Source organism: Carex rostrata, chromosome 9 (genome assembly GCF_964058835.1).
Source record: "Carex rostrata chromosome 9, lpCarRost1.2, whole genome shotgun sequence".
Classification (NCBI taxonomy): Eukaryota; Viridiplantae; Streptophyta; class Magnoliopsida; order Poales; family Cyperaceae; genus Carex; species Carex rostrata.
The window spans coordinates 9,008,607-9,023,725 of record NC_135926.1 but is presented as its reverse complement, the minus strand read 5'-3'; the positions used below and the strand labels follow the sequence as shown (position 1 = coordinate 9,023,725).

The 15,119-nt window shown below is 36.5% G+C and overlaps 1 protein-coding gene across 3 annotated transcripts; it reads right to left on the bottom strand.

Annotated features, from left to right (window-relative positions):
• Window positions 1–3,234: 3,234 nt before the first annotated feature.
• LOC144559886 (lysine-specific demethylase JMJ29-like) lies at window positions 3,235–13,858 on the bottom strand. Of its 3 annotated transcripts, none has more exons than XR_013513281.1 (14): window positions 13,486–13,858; window positions 13,208–13,324; window positions 12,993–13,070; window positions 12,760–12,893; window positions 12,271–12,370; window positions 11,602–11,734; window positions 11,446–11,509; window positions 5,997–6,771; window positions 5,358–5,687; window positions 4,615–5,142; window positions 4,311–4,397; window positions 3,995–4,080; window positions 3,783–3,902; window positions 3,235–3,470 (listed from the first exon to the last, which is right to left on the bottom strand). XR_013513281.1 is itself a non-coding variant. In XM_078309041.1 (14 exons), exons 1-14 carry the CDS (start codon window positions 13,732–13,734, stop codon window positions 3,402–3,404), a joined length of 2,856 nt encoding a protein of 951 aa, XP_078165167.1. In that variant the 5' UTR covers window positions 13,735–13,855; the 3' UTR covers window positions 3,235–3,401. The 3 variants fall into 3 exon arrangements, 2 of the variants coding, with proteins under 2 accessions (XP_078165167.1, XP_078165168.1); XM_078309041.1 differs by having other exon boundaries at window positions 4,311–4,383; window positions 13,486–13,855; XM_078309042.1 differs by having other exon boundaries at window positions 4,311–4,383; window positions 12,993–13,067; window positions 13,486–13,855.
• Window positions 13,859–15,119: the final 1,261 nt, after the last annotated feature.

Sequence of the window (15,119 nt, the reverse complement as noted above, 5' to 3'; positions counted from 1 at the left end):
TTGTAAACATGACAAATCGATTTTAATAATTTAAATTTATCATTTAAAGCCTATTAAATAAATTATTTAGTTAAGCTCGTCACCCATCTTAATAATCTTAAGTTCATTTTAAACATCACTCGGAGGAATAATGTTGGTTCTAAAGTGTTAAAACTTGGAATATAATCCCCATCTTATCTTTCATGTGATATAATTTAATCAACATAATAATGTTTCGCTTAATTAACTGACGTCACAAGAATAACAAGTTAAGGGCTGAAAATGAAATTTTAGATTCACAAGTTCAAGCGAGTGAACTTTTTGGTTTGTGTACATTATGATACAAGCATATTCTTGCTTATATATATATGGTTATAATCGGGGTTCTAAATAGCGCGCTATAGAGGTGCTAGTATTTTCGGACCATAAAAGCTATGGCACTATTGGCATTACAGCGTATTATAGTAGCGCAATATGACAATAGTGTCGCTTTTTCGACCATTCTGCTATGACACGATAAACGTTATTTAAATTTTTAGTTATAATTAACCCGTCTCGGTAAGAAATATGACGATTATTTCTGTAATGCCTTGTACATTTTACTATTTTTTTTTGTCAGAGACAGATTTAGTTAGATAATTGTGCTTAACTCTATGTGTTATTTTATAAATTTTTGAAAAAAAAAATATTATAGTTTGAATAATGATTGATTTCATAGTATTTACCAATTGTGTTCAGTTTTCAAAGACGGGTTGGATTCAATTGAAAAGAATGGAGTCAATTAATCTCATTTATATCTTATATAATTGTACTTTTATATGTTATTTTATAAATTTTATTATTTACTAATTATGTTTACTATGTTATAATTTCTACCTTAATTTAAAAGCTTGCTAGCATGAACCTCTTAACGACAAATTTCGATCTCCGCTCTGTTACTCGTAATAAATTAGTTTCTTGTCGACAATGTTTTGTTTGTTTTTTTCTGCATTAAGACAGGGTTTAGTGTCGGTGGAAGCTGTCATTATGAATTTGTTATAGAGTGGACCGCTGTCAACCTGTCAGACCATTTAGCACAGAACTCATAGTCTATATAAACTTTTAAAATAATTAATTTTTTTTTTTAAAAAATACCATGATATTCAATATCCAATTCAAAACTTAACATCTTTGTTTCTATCACTTTTATTTATTTAACTTTATTTTAAAAATTAAATTAACAAATATGCTTTTTCATGTCAAATAAAGGCGTTCCTTAATTTGTATGACAATTGAATAAATATACTTTTTTTCTTTCTTCCAATGAAGCCTTTTATTAAACTGAAGGTAAATTTTCTTCTCTGAGAAAAGAAATCCCCAAATTACCAGCTCAGCTATCCACATCTCTCATTAAACTTATCACAACTAAGATAAAGGGGGAGAATGTCATAGCAAATCCCGACATTTTTATTTTTACCCTTTTTTAAAAATATTTTAATAAAAATAACCAAGATCTGATCAAAATTTTAAAAATACCCAAACCGTGAAAAAAATCCACGGTTATGATTTTTTATTCAAAACCGTAGAATAAATACACGGTTCTAATTTACAAATCAGAACCGCGGATTTATTCCACGGTTTTGAATTAAAATTCAGAACCGTGTATTTATTCCACGGTTTTGAATAAAATTTCAGGATCGTGGAAAAAATCCACGGTTCTGCCTTCTTTTTTTTTTTGGCGGAACAAAATCTGTCTCTCTTCCTCTCTTCTGTCTCTTCTCTCTTGTCTCCGTGAAACCCCACCCCACCCCCCCCCTCTCTATCCCCCTCTCTCTCGGTGAAGCCCCACACCACCCCACCCCCCCTCTTTCTTATAGTTTTAGTTCAGTTTATTTATGTTATGTTTTATTATGTTTGAGTTTAGTTTTATAGTTTTTGTTTAGTGTAGTTTATCGCTCTATGGTAGTATTTACACAACTATTAGTTCAACTATTATTTCATTTGGATTGGTAAGAAATTATTGATGTTTCGAATGTTCAATTAATGTCATCCTTTGTATAGAAAATGAAATCTACCATAAATCAATGAGCATATTTTAGTATCTACATAGGCCCCTGGCATTTTTTTTTATATTAATATAATAGTCTTTTTCGGTTAGCAAACTCATTTGTAATTTGAAAAATAATATACATGTATGTAGAATTATAGATAGATCAAGCCATCTTGTTATACATTAATATTTTGGCAAATATTTTGTTTCATTGTAGAAACTTAGAAATACAGAGGTATGAAAATTATGAAATATTTTGAGGTTATCCAAGGAAATTGAATCCATTTAAAAAAATAAATAATCGTATTTATGCTACGGCCGCGGCTTGTCTTACCTTCTGTACTTATTTATGCTATAGCAGCCAGCTTTCCGAAAAGAAAATCAAACAAAATACTTTTTCTACGAATCTGTACTACTAAAAGCACCCATAAATAATGCTAGAAGTCGAATCGTCTCTGTTTAGACTAAATCTCGGCCATTCATCAAATAAAATCCACGGTTTTGATTTTTTAATTCAAAACCGTGGAATAAATCCACAGTTCTGAAATGTAAATCAGAACCGTGTATTTATTCTACGGTTTTGAATTAAAAATCAGAACCGTTGATTTTTTTCACGGTTTGGGTATTTTTAAAATTCTGATCAGATCTTGGTTATTTTTATTAAAATATTTTTAAAAAAGGGTAAAAATAAAAATCACGGTAGCAAATCCTTTGGTTGAGGCCTTCATTTTCCCATACAATATCATACAGCTTTCTTTCCCAATTTTTAAATTAGCACCTTTATTCTTTATATTTTTCATTTTTTATAAATATTTTTACTTTTAATTTTCTTATAAAATAAAATTATACTACAACAACTTTCTGAATCCTAACAAATGTACGTGTTACATACCAAATTTAAAGACCACCCGAGAAGTTATGTGCACATTTTTTTAGACCAATTAACTATTTTTTTATTCAATGTTTCAATATATATCATGAAAATACCAGCCTCATATTCTCATCAAGATTAATTGGAACAGTATTATAATAACATGATAAATGGCACATAAGAGTTCCCATGTACCAGACAAGTTGAGACACCGGTATACAAGCCATATTACAGTTGAGGTGCGACAGTATCTATTGATGCATTTTTATCAGGAACTGCTCATTATTAGTGGCGACGCATAATGTGTTTTGTTTGATTGTTAATTATATTAAAACAACAAGCCCAACCACAGATAAGGTCTAGAAATATATTTAACCAAATTTACTTCTTAATTATGCTTGCTAAAAAAATTGGCCTCGTTTTAATACTGACATAAAACATGCATCACAGCAGGAAAATAATTAAAATAAAATATAATACATAACAAAATCAAAGCAGAAGACTTCAGCTGGCTAGTTAATGCTACTGCTCTCTGTTTTTCATCAAGTAGTCAACCACATGTCCGAGAGAATGAAGAGCAATCTTCTTAACCTGAAAACAACATCCACCCTTGTTAAATAAAATCACAAAATCACCTCCGATGAAGATAAATTAAAGCAATTTGTTGGGTCTACTGTTCCCAAAAGCCCTCTTGGATACATGACCATTTGAGAATGGAGCAAGGGAGAAGGGTAAACAGATTAATAAAAGTAACGAGTTTACCAATCCGGGCACGGGGTGGGATAGATGGGGCCATGGGGGGTGAAAAGGGAAAAGTCGAAACTATGTTCTACAGTTATTACTGGGGAACAATAATTCTTGAGGGGTTTTGTGTGATCACCCATTTAAGGTTTAATAAAGTACCTCCAGTTTATCTTCCTTTGCCCTGTGCTCAGATGGTAGCAGCCTGAATTCTTCAGTCAGCCGTATGCACTCTCGTACGTTTTCAGGGGAGACGAAATCAAGTGCCACCTTTATGCAGGACTACTCAATTAATGCAAATGTAGTGTGTCAGTTTCAGCTCAAATATAGTATAAAATTGATAATAATTTCAGCAAAGTCGCCATTGATCATACCTTTAGGTTCCTGACTTGATGAGGGCAACCCGCTGGTATAAAAACCGCCTCACCAAGCTTTTGCTCAAAAGTCCATGGCTCAATTCCTGTAAAATTAGAAGTAAAAGGCATAGAAATAAGATGTCTAACTAGAAAAGACATTTACATAAGTTCTCACTGAAACACTGACTTGTGCATATATCCTCTTCCCTTCGACTAACTGAGAGATTGTAGACTTAAATAAGCAGCCTTATAAAAGTACAAAACAGCAGCCGTGAAGGACTGATGCAAAGTAGAAGGTTTTAAAGACTGATTATAAAATTAAATATTTACTCACCGTATTCTTCTTTCAGCTTCCTCTTGTGCTCAGTAGTCAGATAAAAGGTTTGGTCATGGATTGGGTGAAAAACCTGCCAATTAAAAACTTCTTTGTTCTTAAATTAGAAAACATGATAAATTACTGACAATTTAACATTTCGGATTTGGGCTGATGGTACTTGGCACCAACAAGTCACAGTAAACCAATACACATGCATTGCCACAATAGAGAGGTCATTCACGTTAAGGAAACAAAAATGACAAATTGACAATTTCACACACCACCTGTATAAATCAACTGGTGCAGTGATTATAAGTTTTACCTGTTTGACAGGGTTGCAAAAAATGTGCCTGAACTCCCCCGAGTGCTTCATCAAAAACTCAGATAACTTCGACACATCCTCCCTTCTAAAAATATCCCAAAGCGCTCCTCCATATTCAACCTTTGTTTCTCCCTCATCAGATGTCTCTCCAGGTCCAAAAGTGGCCAAACTGCCGGACCCGTTATGTGCATTATCAGCCTCTATCAGTTCTTCATTTATTCTGACCAAATCGAGCTTTTGTCGGTTAGGCTCCATCTGTTGGTCTGAAATGTTGGTCATCTCTTCCTGGCTGGTCGAGCCCACAGGACTCTTACTGGTTGTTGCTTCCTCCTGACCTTGAGCTGATGATACGACTGTTGTGCAACTATTTTCTCTTGTATCTGTTGCTTCTGAATTTCTAGAAACTGGAGGTGCATGAATCTGTAGCTCATCCAAGTCTTGCTCTAGTTGTTTCTTTTTTAGTTTCATTATTTTTTCCATCTGGTACTCAGAAAGCTTCACCTCAGTCGTATGTGTCAAAATATTAATCTGAAAAAATATATTAGACCATCAATAAAACATACAAACATTAGAGATAAAAAAAAACACTGCATGTCATGTTTGATTTGACACGAACTTTCCAGGCATCACTGCATCACCCAAGCTCTGATGGTACATGAGATGAAAATGACTGTGTGTGTGAAAGAGAGCCAAGAAATTAAGCAACTAAAAACCAAAACAACAACATGAGTTATATGACATACTGCATCAGACATATCACAGTGAAGTTTGGTGACTGAATCGCCCCTGCCAAGCTCTTCTCTTAAGCCGTATGCAATGTAAGTCTTGGGGCCCAGATCAGGCTTGATGATGTCCTCCGGAAGCTTGACAGCGAGATTCAGCGGGCCATAGCGGGGGTCAGTGTACTCAGGGAAAGGTAAGGCAGTGATAACCTCGGAACCGTGCCGAGGCAACCTCTGGTCAAATGAGCTGGCCGGTGGCCAGTCCTTCAGTTTCAGCATCTCAGGCCAATTGTTAGTGTGGCATCTCCCTTTGTCGTACCCAGTAAAGAACATGTGGATATTTATCTCCACCTAACACGTAATGTACATATCTGTTAGTAATCAACTCAGCAGATGATATAAAACAAACCAATAAAGGTGATACGATCTGTACCTGAACTGAACTATAACAACGTTCTTTCACTGTAGTATGTAGGGTACATGTAAACCTAAAGTCTAAAGCAACACCTTAATGTCTTAGTGCCTTTTACGCTTTCACTTATTTCTCCCTTACACCAAAACAATACCCGTAACAAATAGCATTGGTACTAGTAAAAAGAGACCCACGTCACTATTGTAAGTCATGATTTACAGTATCTACTCTTGAAAGTTGAAACTAACCTCACACAAGTCGAGACAATCAATGGCTTTAACAGAGAACTGTTCAGAGTCAACCTTGCCATTAGCTCTCTCCCTGAGTGCACGCCACATCACCATCGGCTCCCAGCTGAGCCCAGATGTCTGCTCCAGCACATCCCGCACAATTACTGGTTCACCCCTTGCCCAGTGGGCCTGAAAGTGGGCTAACCCGTGATCCTGCATAGCATCAGTACCAGTCGGGCAGTATATATAATTATCCCTTGACCCCTCTCTGTCAGCAGCCCGTCTTAAATTTTGAACTTCCCTTTGTACTGCCCCTGAGCTGCTGAAACATGCACATGGATCTGTGGAAAAGAGAAATCGTGAAAAGTCTTTTTCTTGCACAATATTGTCGGCCTTGGACTCAAGCTCTGAAAGATATTTCTCAGGATGCATGCATTTCAGTTCTAGAATTGAATTGCCACAACCACCAAGCTCCTCTGGTGCACAGGGGATACTATCATTTTCATTAGCTTTCCAATTAAAGCTGCAGTTCTCATCCTTGTTGCTTTCAACCTCGCAATGGAAATTTTGGGGAGCTTGACTTCTGGAAGATCTCTTATTATGTTTTTGACTTCCAGTCAAGACTTCACCGAAGATGTACTTTTTGCCTCGGTCTTCATAATGCTGGATCTCCACCTCCTTTCCACCTGGTACACAGCCAGCACGGAGCTCAGCACAGCACTGCAAGCAAAGGTCGTATGAACATTTGGGACAGCTCCGGTGGAAGTCTATGATTGACGTCCGGCATCTATCACTGTACAAGAAATGGAAAGAACCAGTTTCAAATGATATCCCTAGACTGCACTAATTAAAAGAAAGGCATAAACCTATGGATGTAACTAACACCACAAGCTTTTCAAGTGTACCTCTTTTTCATTAATGTTCACTTTATGTACTACTAAGCCTCCCCAATTTCAGTTTCTTTTAAGAGGGGGTGTTAAAGATGTGAAACACTTTTGTACAATCCCAAGTGGTACGAGATAATACCTTGTATAATGTATAGCTTATCCTTGGGTTTTAGTCAGTACCTATACTACATTACTAAAACAGTTATCAATTTGTGTGGTCCATATTTCAAAAGCATTTATGGGATTATTGGGGTGTGGTTTAGGGGGTTTTCCCCAAATCCCCCATACAGTGTTATTCATTAGAATTTTGTAAACATATAGGTATCCAGTATTTCCTTCGTTCTTTGCTTGCAATTTATTATGGAACAACTCAGTAACAACTGATCAAAGACACCAACTCTTCACTCTCTCTCTCTCTCTCTCTCAGCCGTTTGAAAGAATAAAAAACTCTCTATGATGTTTGAAAGAATTAAAAACTAACTGATCTCTCTCGCAATCATCCATCATCTTTCTGTTTCTCTCTCTAAATATCCCATCTATCAATCTACCTTGCTATCTCTCTCTCCTTAAATATGCAGTTGAGTGTTAGTACCTGTCCAAAGGAACTGTTTCGAGCTACCTCCTCTTCAATTTAGCATGAGATTGTTTTGTAATGGGAAAATGGAGCAGGCTGCACAGGCTTGATGATGCTGCAGAAGTGGAGGCAGTGAAGCTGTTAAGGTAGAGACGGAGGCATGAAAGTGCTTGACAGCAGCAGTGCTGCAGAGCTGAGGTGTAATGTGCTTGAGAGCTGTAAAATTGCTGAAGGGGAGGTGCAGGTGGGGTTGAGGTGGCCTAATTAAATTCCATAAAGGACTGAATGCAAGGATAATTGGGAGGTAGGACTGAATGCAAGAATAAATGGGAGAAGAATAAAATGAATTATAACAAGGCTTCTAATTAACAGGGTGGCAATTTCCTGTGACTAAGTGATGTTTAAGAGCTGCAGAAGTGGAGGCACAGAAGTCCTAAACGGCAGTGAATATATAGAGATTGAGGTAGAGAGAGGCATGAAGGTGCCGCACGCCAGCAGAATTGCAGAGCTGAGGTATGATGTGCTTGAGAACTGCAGAATTGCAGAGGGGGAGCTCCGATAAGAAAAAAGGAATACCCACCGATAATATCGCCTCTCCTCCTCGGGGATATCGCTAGGCGATTCCTCTAGCGATCAAAGAAATAGCAGTTTTGAGAGTCGACCAGACAATTCGTTTTCCTCCGCCATCTCCATCCCACCTCCACCACTCTGTCTCACTCCTTATTTTTATGTCTGAGTGGTGCTTCTGATTAGAGAATCTCGTCATCTGCTCTTCATTCTGATTCGATGCTCCTCCGTTTTGCTAATTTTTCATCCGAGCAGGTGCTTTCTCTGATGGATCTAGTCACCGCCTTTCACTTTGCCTCGACTCTCCAAGTTTGGATGTGGGTGTTGTAATTTCGCTTCATCTCTCTTCTAATATCTACTATCGTTGTATATAAATAAGGTACGTCTTTACGGCTGAAGACTGTAATGTTGTGGTCACGGTATTGTCTCCTTCCTCTTCTGCTCTTTTCTTTTGCTTCCTTCTATTCTTCTTCCTCTTCTTTTCTCACTTCTTCGACCTTTCTCTGTTTTTTTATGAATAAATCAGGCACAAACCTCGTTTGAGCACAAATCCTGATACCCTAGCTCGCCCTGATTCCAAAAACAACGATCTTGACGGCACCATCCTTGTAGTACGCAAACACCACTACACCATCTTACATGCTCTCGCCAACAAAAATCAGCAAGACTTTGAGCATAGAGATAAGCAATTTAGTTGAGCATAGAGATAAGCAATTTAGTAGCTCCCTCGATGTGTTTCTTAAACACCTCTAATTTCTCTACATCGAGCTTCGGCATCATATTCTTGATGTATCGTTTCATAAATGCAAGTCATTGTCGATGCTTCACTAGAAAGTCATGTCGAGAAGTGGTCAGTGCTTTTGTAAATTATCTAAAATACTAAACATCTTGATGGTTGCTCTCAAATGTAAGTCATTGTCGATGTCGAACTTGACTGACAAATTACTCTTCACATCCTCGAGGTGTATGATTACTTGCCATGTAACCTTGTATCCTTAAACCCTTTATCCAACTTAGGCAAAGTCTAACACAACCATAACATTACCTTATTGTCCACCTTAATACCAAATCCCCAAAGTTGGTATCACCACAACACAAGAACCATCACAATTGCTCAGAACACCATTTCACAAAGAATGCCCAATTATATTAAACTGAAACACCAAATCACCCAAGCAACAAGACACCAAATCACCAAAATTCCAATTCACCAAATTATCAAAAATTGGAGCATAAATAAAAATTGAAAATCAAATCCTAGCAAAAATGCACATAGGCATAATCTTTAATCAAAATTGACCCAGTGTATCACGACTCAGACTTAATCCAAAAATGGTTTTGGCATGGTCCAAAAGGATCAACCCACGCGACTTGGTGTATGCACTGACTAAGCAGCTTAACAAGAGGAATTGACAATTATCATTAGATGTTGGAACATCCATGAGTCATATCTCCCCACATCTTTATTTAACTCAAAGATTCTGATTTACGAAATCACTCGATTTATCTACCTTTGCAGAGGCTGCGAAGTCGTGAGAGGAAATCAAACTCCCGACCTTTGGGTAACCAACAGTTCTAGGATTTTTTTCCTAGCCAACAGTGCTACCTCCCCTTTCGAACTCACTTGAATTATCAAATAACAAAAATCTAAAGATCAAATGACCTTGTTGTGGCCCCTAGAGAAACTTAGGAAAATCTCACAGCTCGAGTCATTACACAACTCACCAGGCAAAAATACTAAGCGCATCAACTGGAGTTGTTTATTAATCACTAGTCCGAAAAAGCTATAACATATCAGATTTTAAGAACTGAACAGAAATTATGACATCAAATAAATTTGTTCTCTTCTTTTTCTTCTTCTTTGTCATGATTGACGCCCCCCCCTTTTTCCCCGCACTAGCAACACAAGAGAAGCAACACAATTACAGCAACCAATCCAAAGTAAATCAGCGGTATCGCAACAGTTGGGGACTTACAAAACAGGACACCACAACAAGACAACTAAGATTATTGAGTCATAACTCTGATACCATGGCAAGATTTATGACAAGATATAGATAGAATTGAAACTGAAAAATAATTATTATTATCAAAAGTTTTTCTATCACCCAAAGACAATACCCTAAGTGTTTATATGTGAATTACATCATATTCTTATAGAAAAATATCTACTACTATAATAAAATTTCTATATTCTTTGTATACCAAATACAGACTTTTGATAATAATACCAAATAGATGTGCCAGAGAGAAAGTAGAGATGTGCTACCTAGAAAAAGATATTCATGAGAGAGACATTCCAAACTAAGATGCATATCAGAATCCCAACGATAGCACAAATCCTAATTCATATCTTGACAAGAAGAACAAGACTACGCAAGGATAGTTTTGGAGGTAGAATGATTTGAATGCAAGGACAGATTGGGAGGAAGGACTGAATGGATTGTACTAAGGCATATAATCAACGTGGCGGCAGTTTCTTGTGAATACGGAAGTGAAGTTATGGATGGAGGTGACAGCATGGAAGTGCTTGATGGCAGCAGAATTGCAGAATTGAGGTGTTGGCGCCTTTGACAGCTACAGAAATGTGAAGCGGTGGCGGAGATGAGCTGTGGTGGCCTAAATGAATGCCACAAATGCAGGGAGAAGAACAATTAAATTCAAGGATCGATTGGAGGGAGGATGATTCAATGGATTTTATTAAGGATCCTAATCTACAAAAAGGCAATTTCTTGTGACTAACACCTTGTTTGGATGGAGAGTAGAGGGAGGGAAAGAAAATCTCATGACCAATTCTTGTTTGGTTGGATGTTTAATAGGAGCATAAGGTTAACACGGACGGATTTAAAGGTTAGCCAAGGGGTGCTTAGCCACCCCTATGATTTTAAAATTTTAATTATGTACATTAAAATTTTATTTTATTTTATTTTTTAAAAACTTTTTATATAATCCAGCCCCCTCATAAAATATCAAATGTTTACTTGTTACTCCAGTGATTAGAGCTCTACTTTGTGAGTGTGAGGACTTGAGATCAAATCTCACCTACCGCATTGTGAATTTTAAATTTCAGCCCCCCCCCCCCCCAATTAAGATTTTCTAGTTCCACCCCTGATAGTTAATGGATGTTACTCTTTTAACCTCCTTTAACCACGTAAAGTTTTTATTTTGTTAATTGCTGAATTGGTATAACGGAGGTAAACAAGATGAACCAAACAATAGATTGGAAAATATAGTAACCTTCCTCTTTGTTCCTTTACCTCCCCTCCTGCTCTTCTTTCACCTCTTGTGAACCAAACTGAGTGTAAGTGAGTTAGAATCAATTATTCTAACTACCTCATTTCTAAAAGTTCTTTTCTATCATTATTGTCCCCAAGACCGTAGAGACAAAGAAGGGACTTTTACAAGTACACAAAAGAAAGGAAAGGAAATTTGTCAATACCAATACACGCGTTCATCCTTCCAGTAAGCAGCCACCTGAATTTCAAGCTCACTCACAGGCATACCTACAAATCAAACATTTTAGATATATAATGAAGAGAGAAAAGGAGTTCAGATTATTATAAGCAACACATAAACAAAGATTTTCTATAATAACCTTGTATTTTCGCTTCTATTTCTTTTTCTGCCTGTTGTTCTCCCTGGAACTCCTTGAGCCAAGGCAGTAAAAGGTGTAATATGTAGCAATAGTATCTGTACTGGTCTGATTCTGAAATCTCTTTTCTTTGTGGCTACATTTCAAAAACAAAAGAAAAGAAAAGGATCTGAGTAGCAACTAGATGAAAGGTACTTTAAAAAACACCAACGAGTATTTGGAACAATAAAAAGGGCATTTGCCATAATTGCAAAAAAAAAAAGTGACCTTAAAAAATGAACTCAATAAAAATGACAAAATTGGCCTGTTATTTCATCTGAATGCCAAAACAAGTTCCAACCAAAAGCCAGATATTTAGATCCTCCAAGTTTGAATTTAGGAAAAAATATCTTCTAGTAAGAAACAAGTATATCAAAAATTTCAACAGGTAATAATTTTCACCGCAATAATCTGAAGCAATTATAAATTAAAATTGTCAGAAAAAATGTCAAACATAAGATGTCATCTGCAGATGTCATGAAATGTTTGGTTTCATCTGCAGATGTCATGAAATGTTGGATGTAATTTGAAAAAAAAAAAAATAGAAGCTAAATTGTATTAAGTTGAGCAAAGGCATGTTAATAACAGCTTCAAACATAAAGAGTTTAAAATTATAATTTAACAAAAATAAACCTCAGGAAGGCCTTTCATGCGCAAACAAGACTTGCAATTGCAATTGTGGCGACAGAACGGGCACTTAGCAGCAAATTCCTCCTCTGGAATAGTAGGATACCTATCTCAAAAAGAAAAGGTGTAAAAAAAAAGAAAGATAAAAAACATAAGTGTATTGCACAGTGCACAAGTGCAGTGGTTTTGTTATTTTCTCCCTCCACCTTGTTTACAGTGACTTTTATTGCCTTATTCTTTTGGACGGGTTTTAGCCTTCCATTTTTTACCTAGCCTTGTAAAGGTGTCTGAATGCACAGAAAGTAACTTATGGTTGATTTGGGTTAAATTGAGGACCAGTGGTGTATCACAGCACATTTAGGGTCTAACTTGGTACTGCTGTAACAAAGACTTAGTTATGTTGTGATGGCTCATTTGAATTGGTAACCCCATTGTAAGCTTTATCTCTATGGGAAAGAAAGAGAATTAAGATAAAACAGGACTGTAAGAACCAACCATCTTTCTATGCATGGAATACAGAATCGCTTCTTCTTACACAACTTGCACCAGACAACCCTGCCCTTATCATTCCTTTGACACTGGTGACACATAAGCGCATCATCTCCTTTCAATGGAGTCTTTTTCTTTTTCTACAGATTAAAAAAACAGAGATAAATGAAAAACCCTGGAGACAGGCGCATGAACTGACTAGAGAAATTATAATCTTGAAAGTACAAGCAATTAATTACCAGACTGGTGGCATCCATGTTTTCATTTGAGTTCTTTCTTTTTGCTTTTGCAGCCCTCATTCCAGATTTATGAATCTTCTAAGTAAAAAAAGGGATATTAAATATTTAATCAAGAAAGCATAATTAACAATTGCTGAATTTCAAGACTTGTTCAAGGAATACTACAATTGCTAATAATTCAAAGGACTAAAAATTTTACTGTTAGTTTAAATTACCCCAGAATTTCCATTCGTCACTGCTTCACTGGAAGACCCTTGTAGGTCTGAGACCTGATTTTGTGGTTTTCTTGCGCTCCACTTTCTGACACTCAGGACTTCGTCTTTCTCCTTGTCCTAAAAAGAAAATAAACAAATACAAAAAGAAGAATCTTAAAATTAATTTATTTTTTTCGCCATGTCAATACAGCAGTAAAACCCTATAATACATCAAGGAAGACGACAATTTTACATCTTAAAACCAAGAAACGATGGAAAAATAATGAAAATCTTCATACCGATGAGAACAGGTCACCATCGCCTTCAAACTGCACGAAATCTTCCTTCTTGACATGTTTTCTCTTTCTCTTTCCAGACACCGATTGCTCCTCGCTCGAATCACGGTTCTGTTCGTCCCTCTCTCGCCGTTTATCAGCGATTATAGCTTCCTTTTTCTTGAACACCTTTCTATCCCTCTCCCGGAACGAACCTTCTTCTCTATCCTTCAATTTGGGATCCATTTTCTCACATTCCCGCTTTCTACTCATGTCTTGTCAGAAACCCTAACATTCGGTCTTTTCCCCACGTCGTCTCTTCTTCTCAACCCTCTTATCGCTATTGCCGCTCCCAGAAAGGCAGAAACCCTAGTTTCTTAGTGAAGAAGGGATAACTTGGAGGCGAAGATTAGAAAGCAAATAAGGCAAATAAAATGTCCTTTTTTCAAAATTTTATTTCCCCCCCTTCTCTACTTGATAATCTGTTTTCATGCGATGTATACCTCTCAAGTGTTACGACGGACATTACGAATCAATCCTTCCTTCCCCTCAAGACCCGAAATTTTTAAATATACCATTATACAAAAAAAAAAAAAAATCAAACCACCACTTTCTCTCAAAATTTCGAATTTTGACATGGCCGCATTCCCAAAATGCGGCCACTTTTCTGTGGGCCGCATCTAGGGAATGCGGCCACCTTTTTTTTTTTTTTTTTTTTTTTTTTGCTTTTTTCTCTTCTTCGTGCAGTTCAATTTGAACGGGAAAAAAAAAAGGGGGTGGCCGCATCCCTAGATGCGGCCCAAAAAGAGGTGGTCGCACCTACGGGATGCGGCCATGTCAAAAATGGAAATTTTCAGAAGTTGTGGTTGTTTGGTTTATTTTTTTTGAAACTATGGTATATTTAAAAATTTCGGCCTCAAGACTCAGGAAGCGTATCCTCTGCGGAGTCGTAAACTGCAGAGCTTTTAATTTGGTCCGTTTATTTTTGATCGGATGGATCAGATTAGATCTCTGTAGTTTTTAATTTAAATTTTGAGAATTTTTTAATTCGGACAAAATTTGATCTAGTATGTCCGATCAAAAACAAACGGACCAGATTAAAAAGCTTTGCAGCTTACGACTCTGCAGAGGATACGCTTCCTAGGACTCAGGTATTATTTCCAATACGAACTTCGTGTTAGAATGGAAAAAATAGCTTCGTTACAGGCACGGTTATGTAAAAACTATCCGTATTCGTATCCGCAGTTATCCGTAACCGTTTAATTCAAATACGGAGCGAATACAGAGTGGGGATGATAAAGTATTTATCCATATCCGTTTACACCTCTATGTTTTACTGAAAATTGTAATTATTTCTGATAACTATTTATTCATATAACATAAAGTATTTATCATTATTTTTTAGAAGTATCTATTATTGAGTGAGGAGATTGTTTATTTAATAGTCCACAGTTGTGTGGGGGCGATACAAAAAAAAATTTTGTGCGGGGATAATTGACAAGTATTTATTATTAGGTGAGAGGATTGTTTATTTAATGATCTCCAGTTGTGCGGAGGACAATACAAAAAAAAGAAATTTTGTGCTGGGATAATTGATGAATTAATTTATTATTTCATAAATAGAGATCATTGCATAGGGATTAATACTTATAAATTTA

Bases quoted from the DNA above. Each gene is read 5' to 3' on its own strand.
- LOC144559886 (XM_078309041.1), bottom strand. From the start codon at position 13,734: ATGAGTAGAAAGCGGGAATGTGAGAAAATGGATCCCAAATTGAAGGAT. The intron at 12,894-12,992 runs GTAATTAATTGC...TTTAATCTGTAG, and splicing joins ACATGGATGCCACCAGTCTG to AAAAAGAAAAAGACTCCATT. The intron at 3,903-3,994 runs GTATGATCAATG...TTAATTGAGTAG, and splicing joins ATCAAGTCAGGAACCTAAAG to TCCTGCATAAAGGTGGCACT.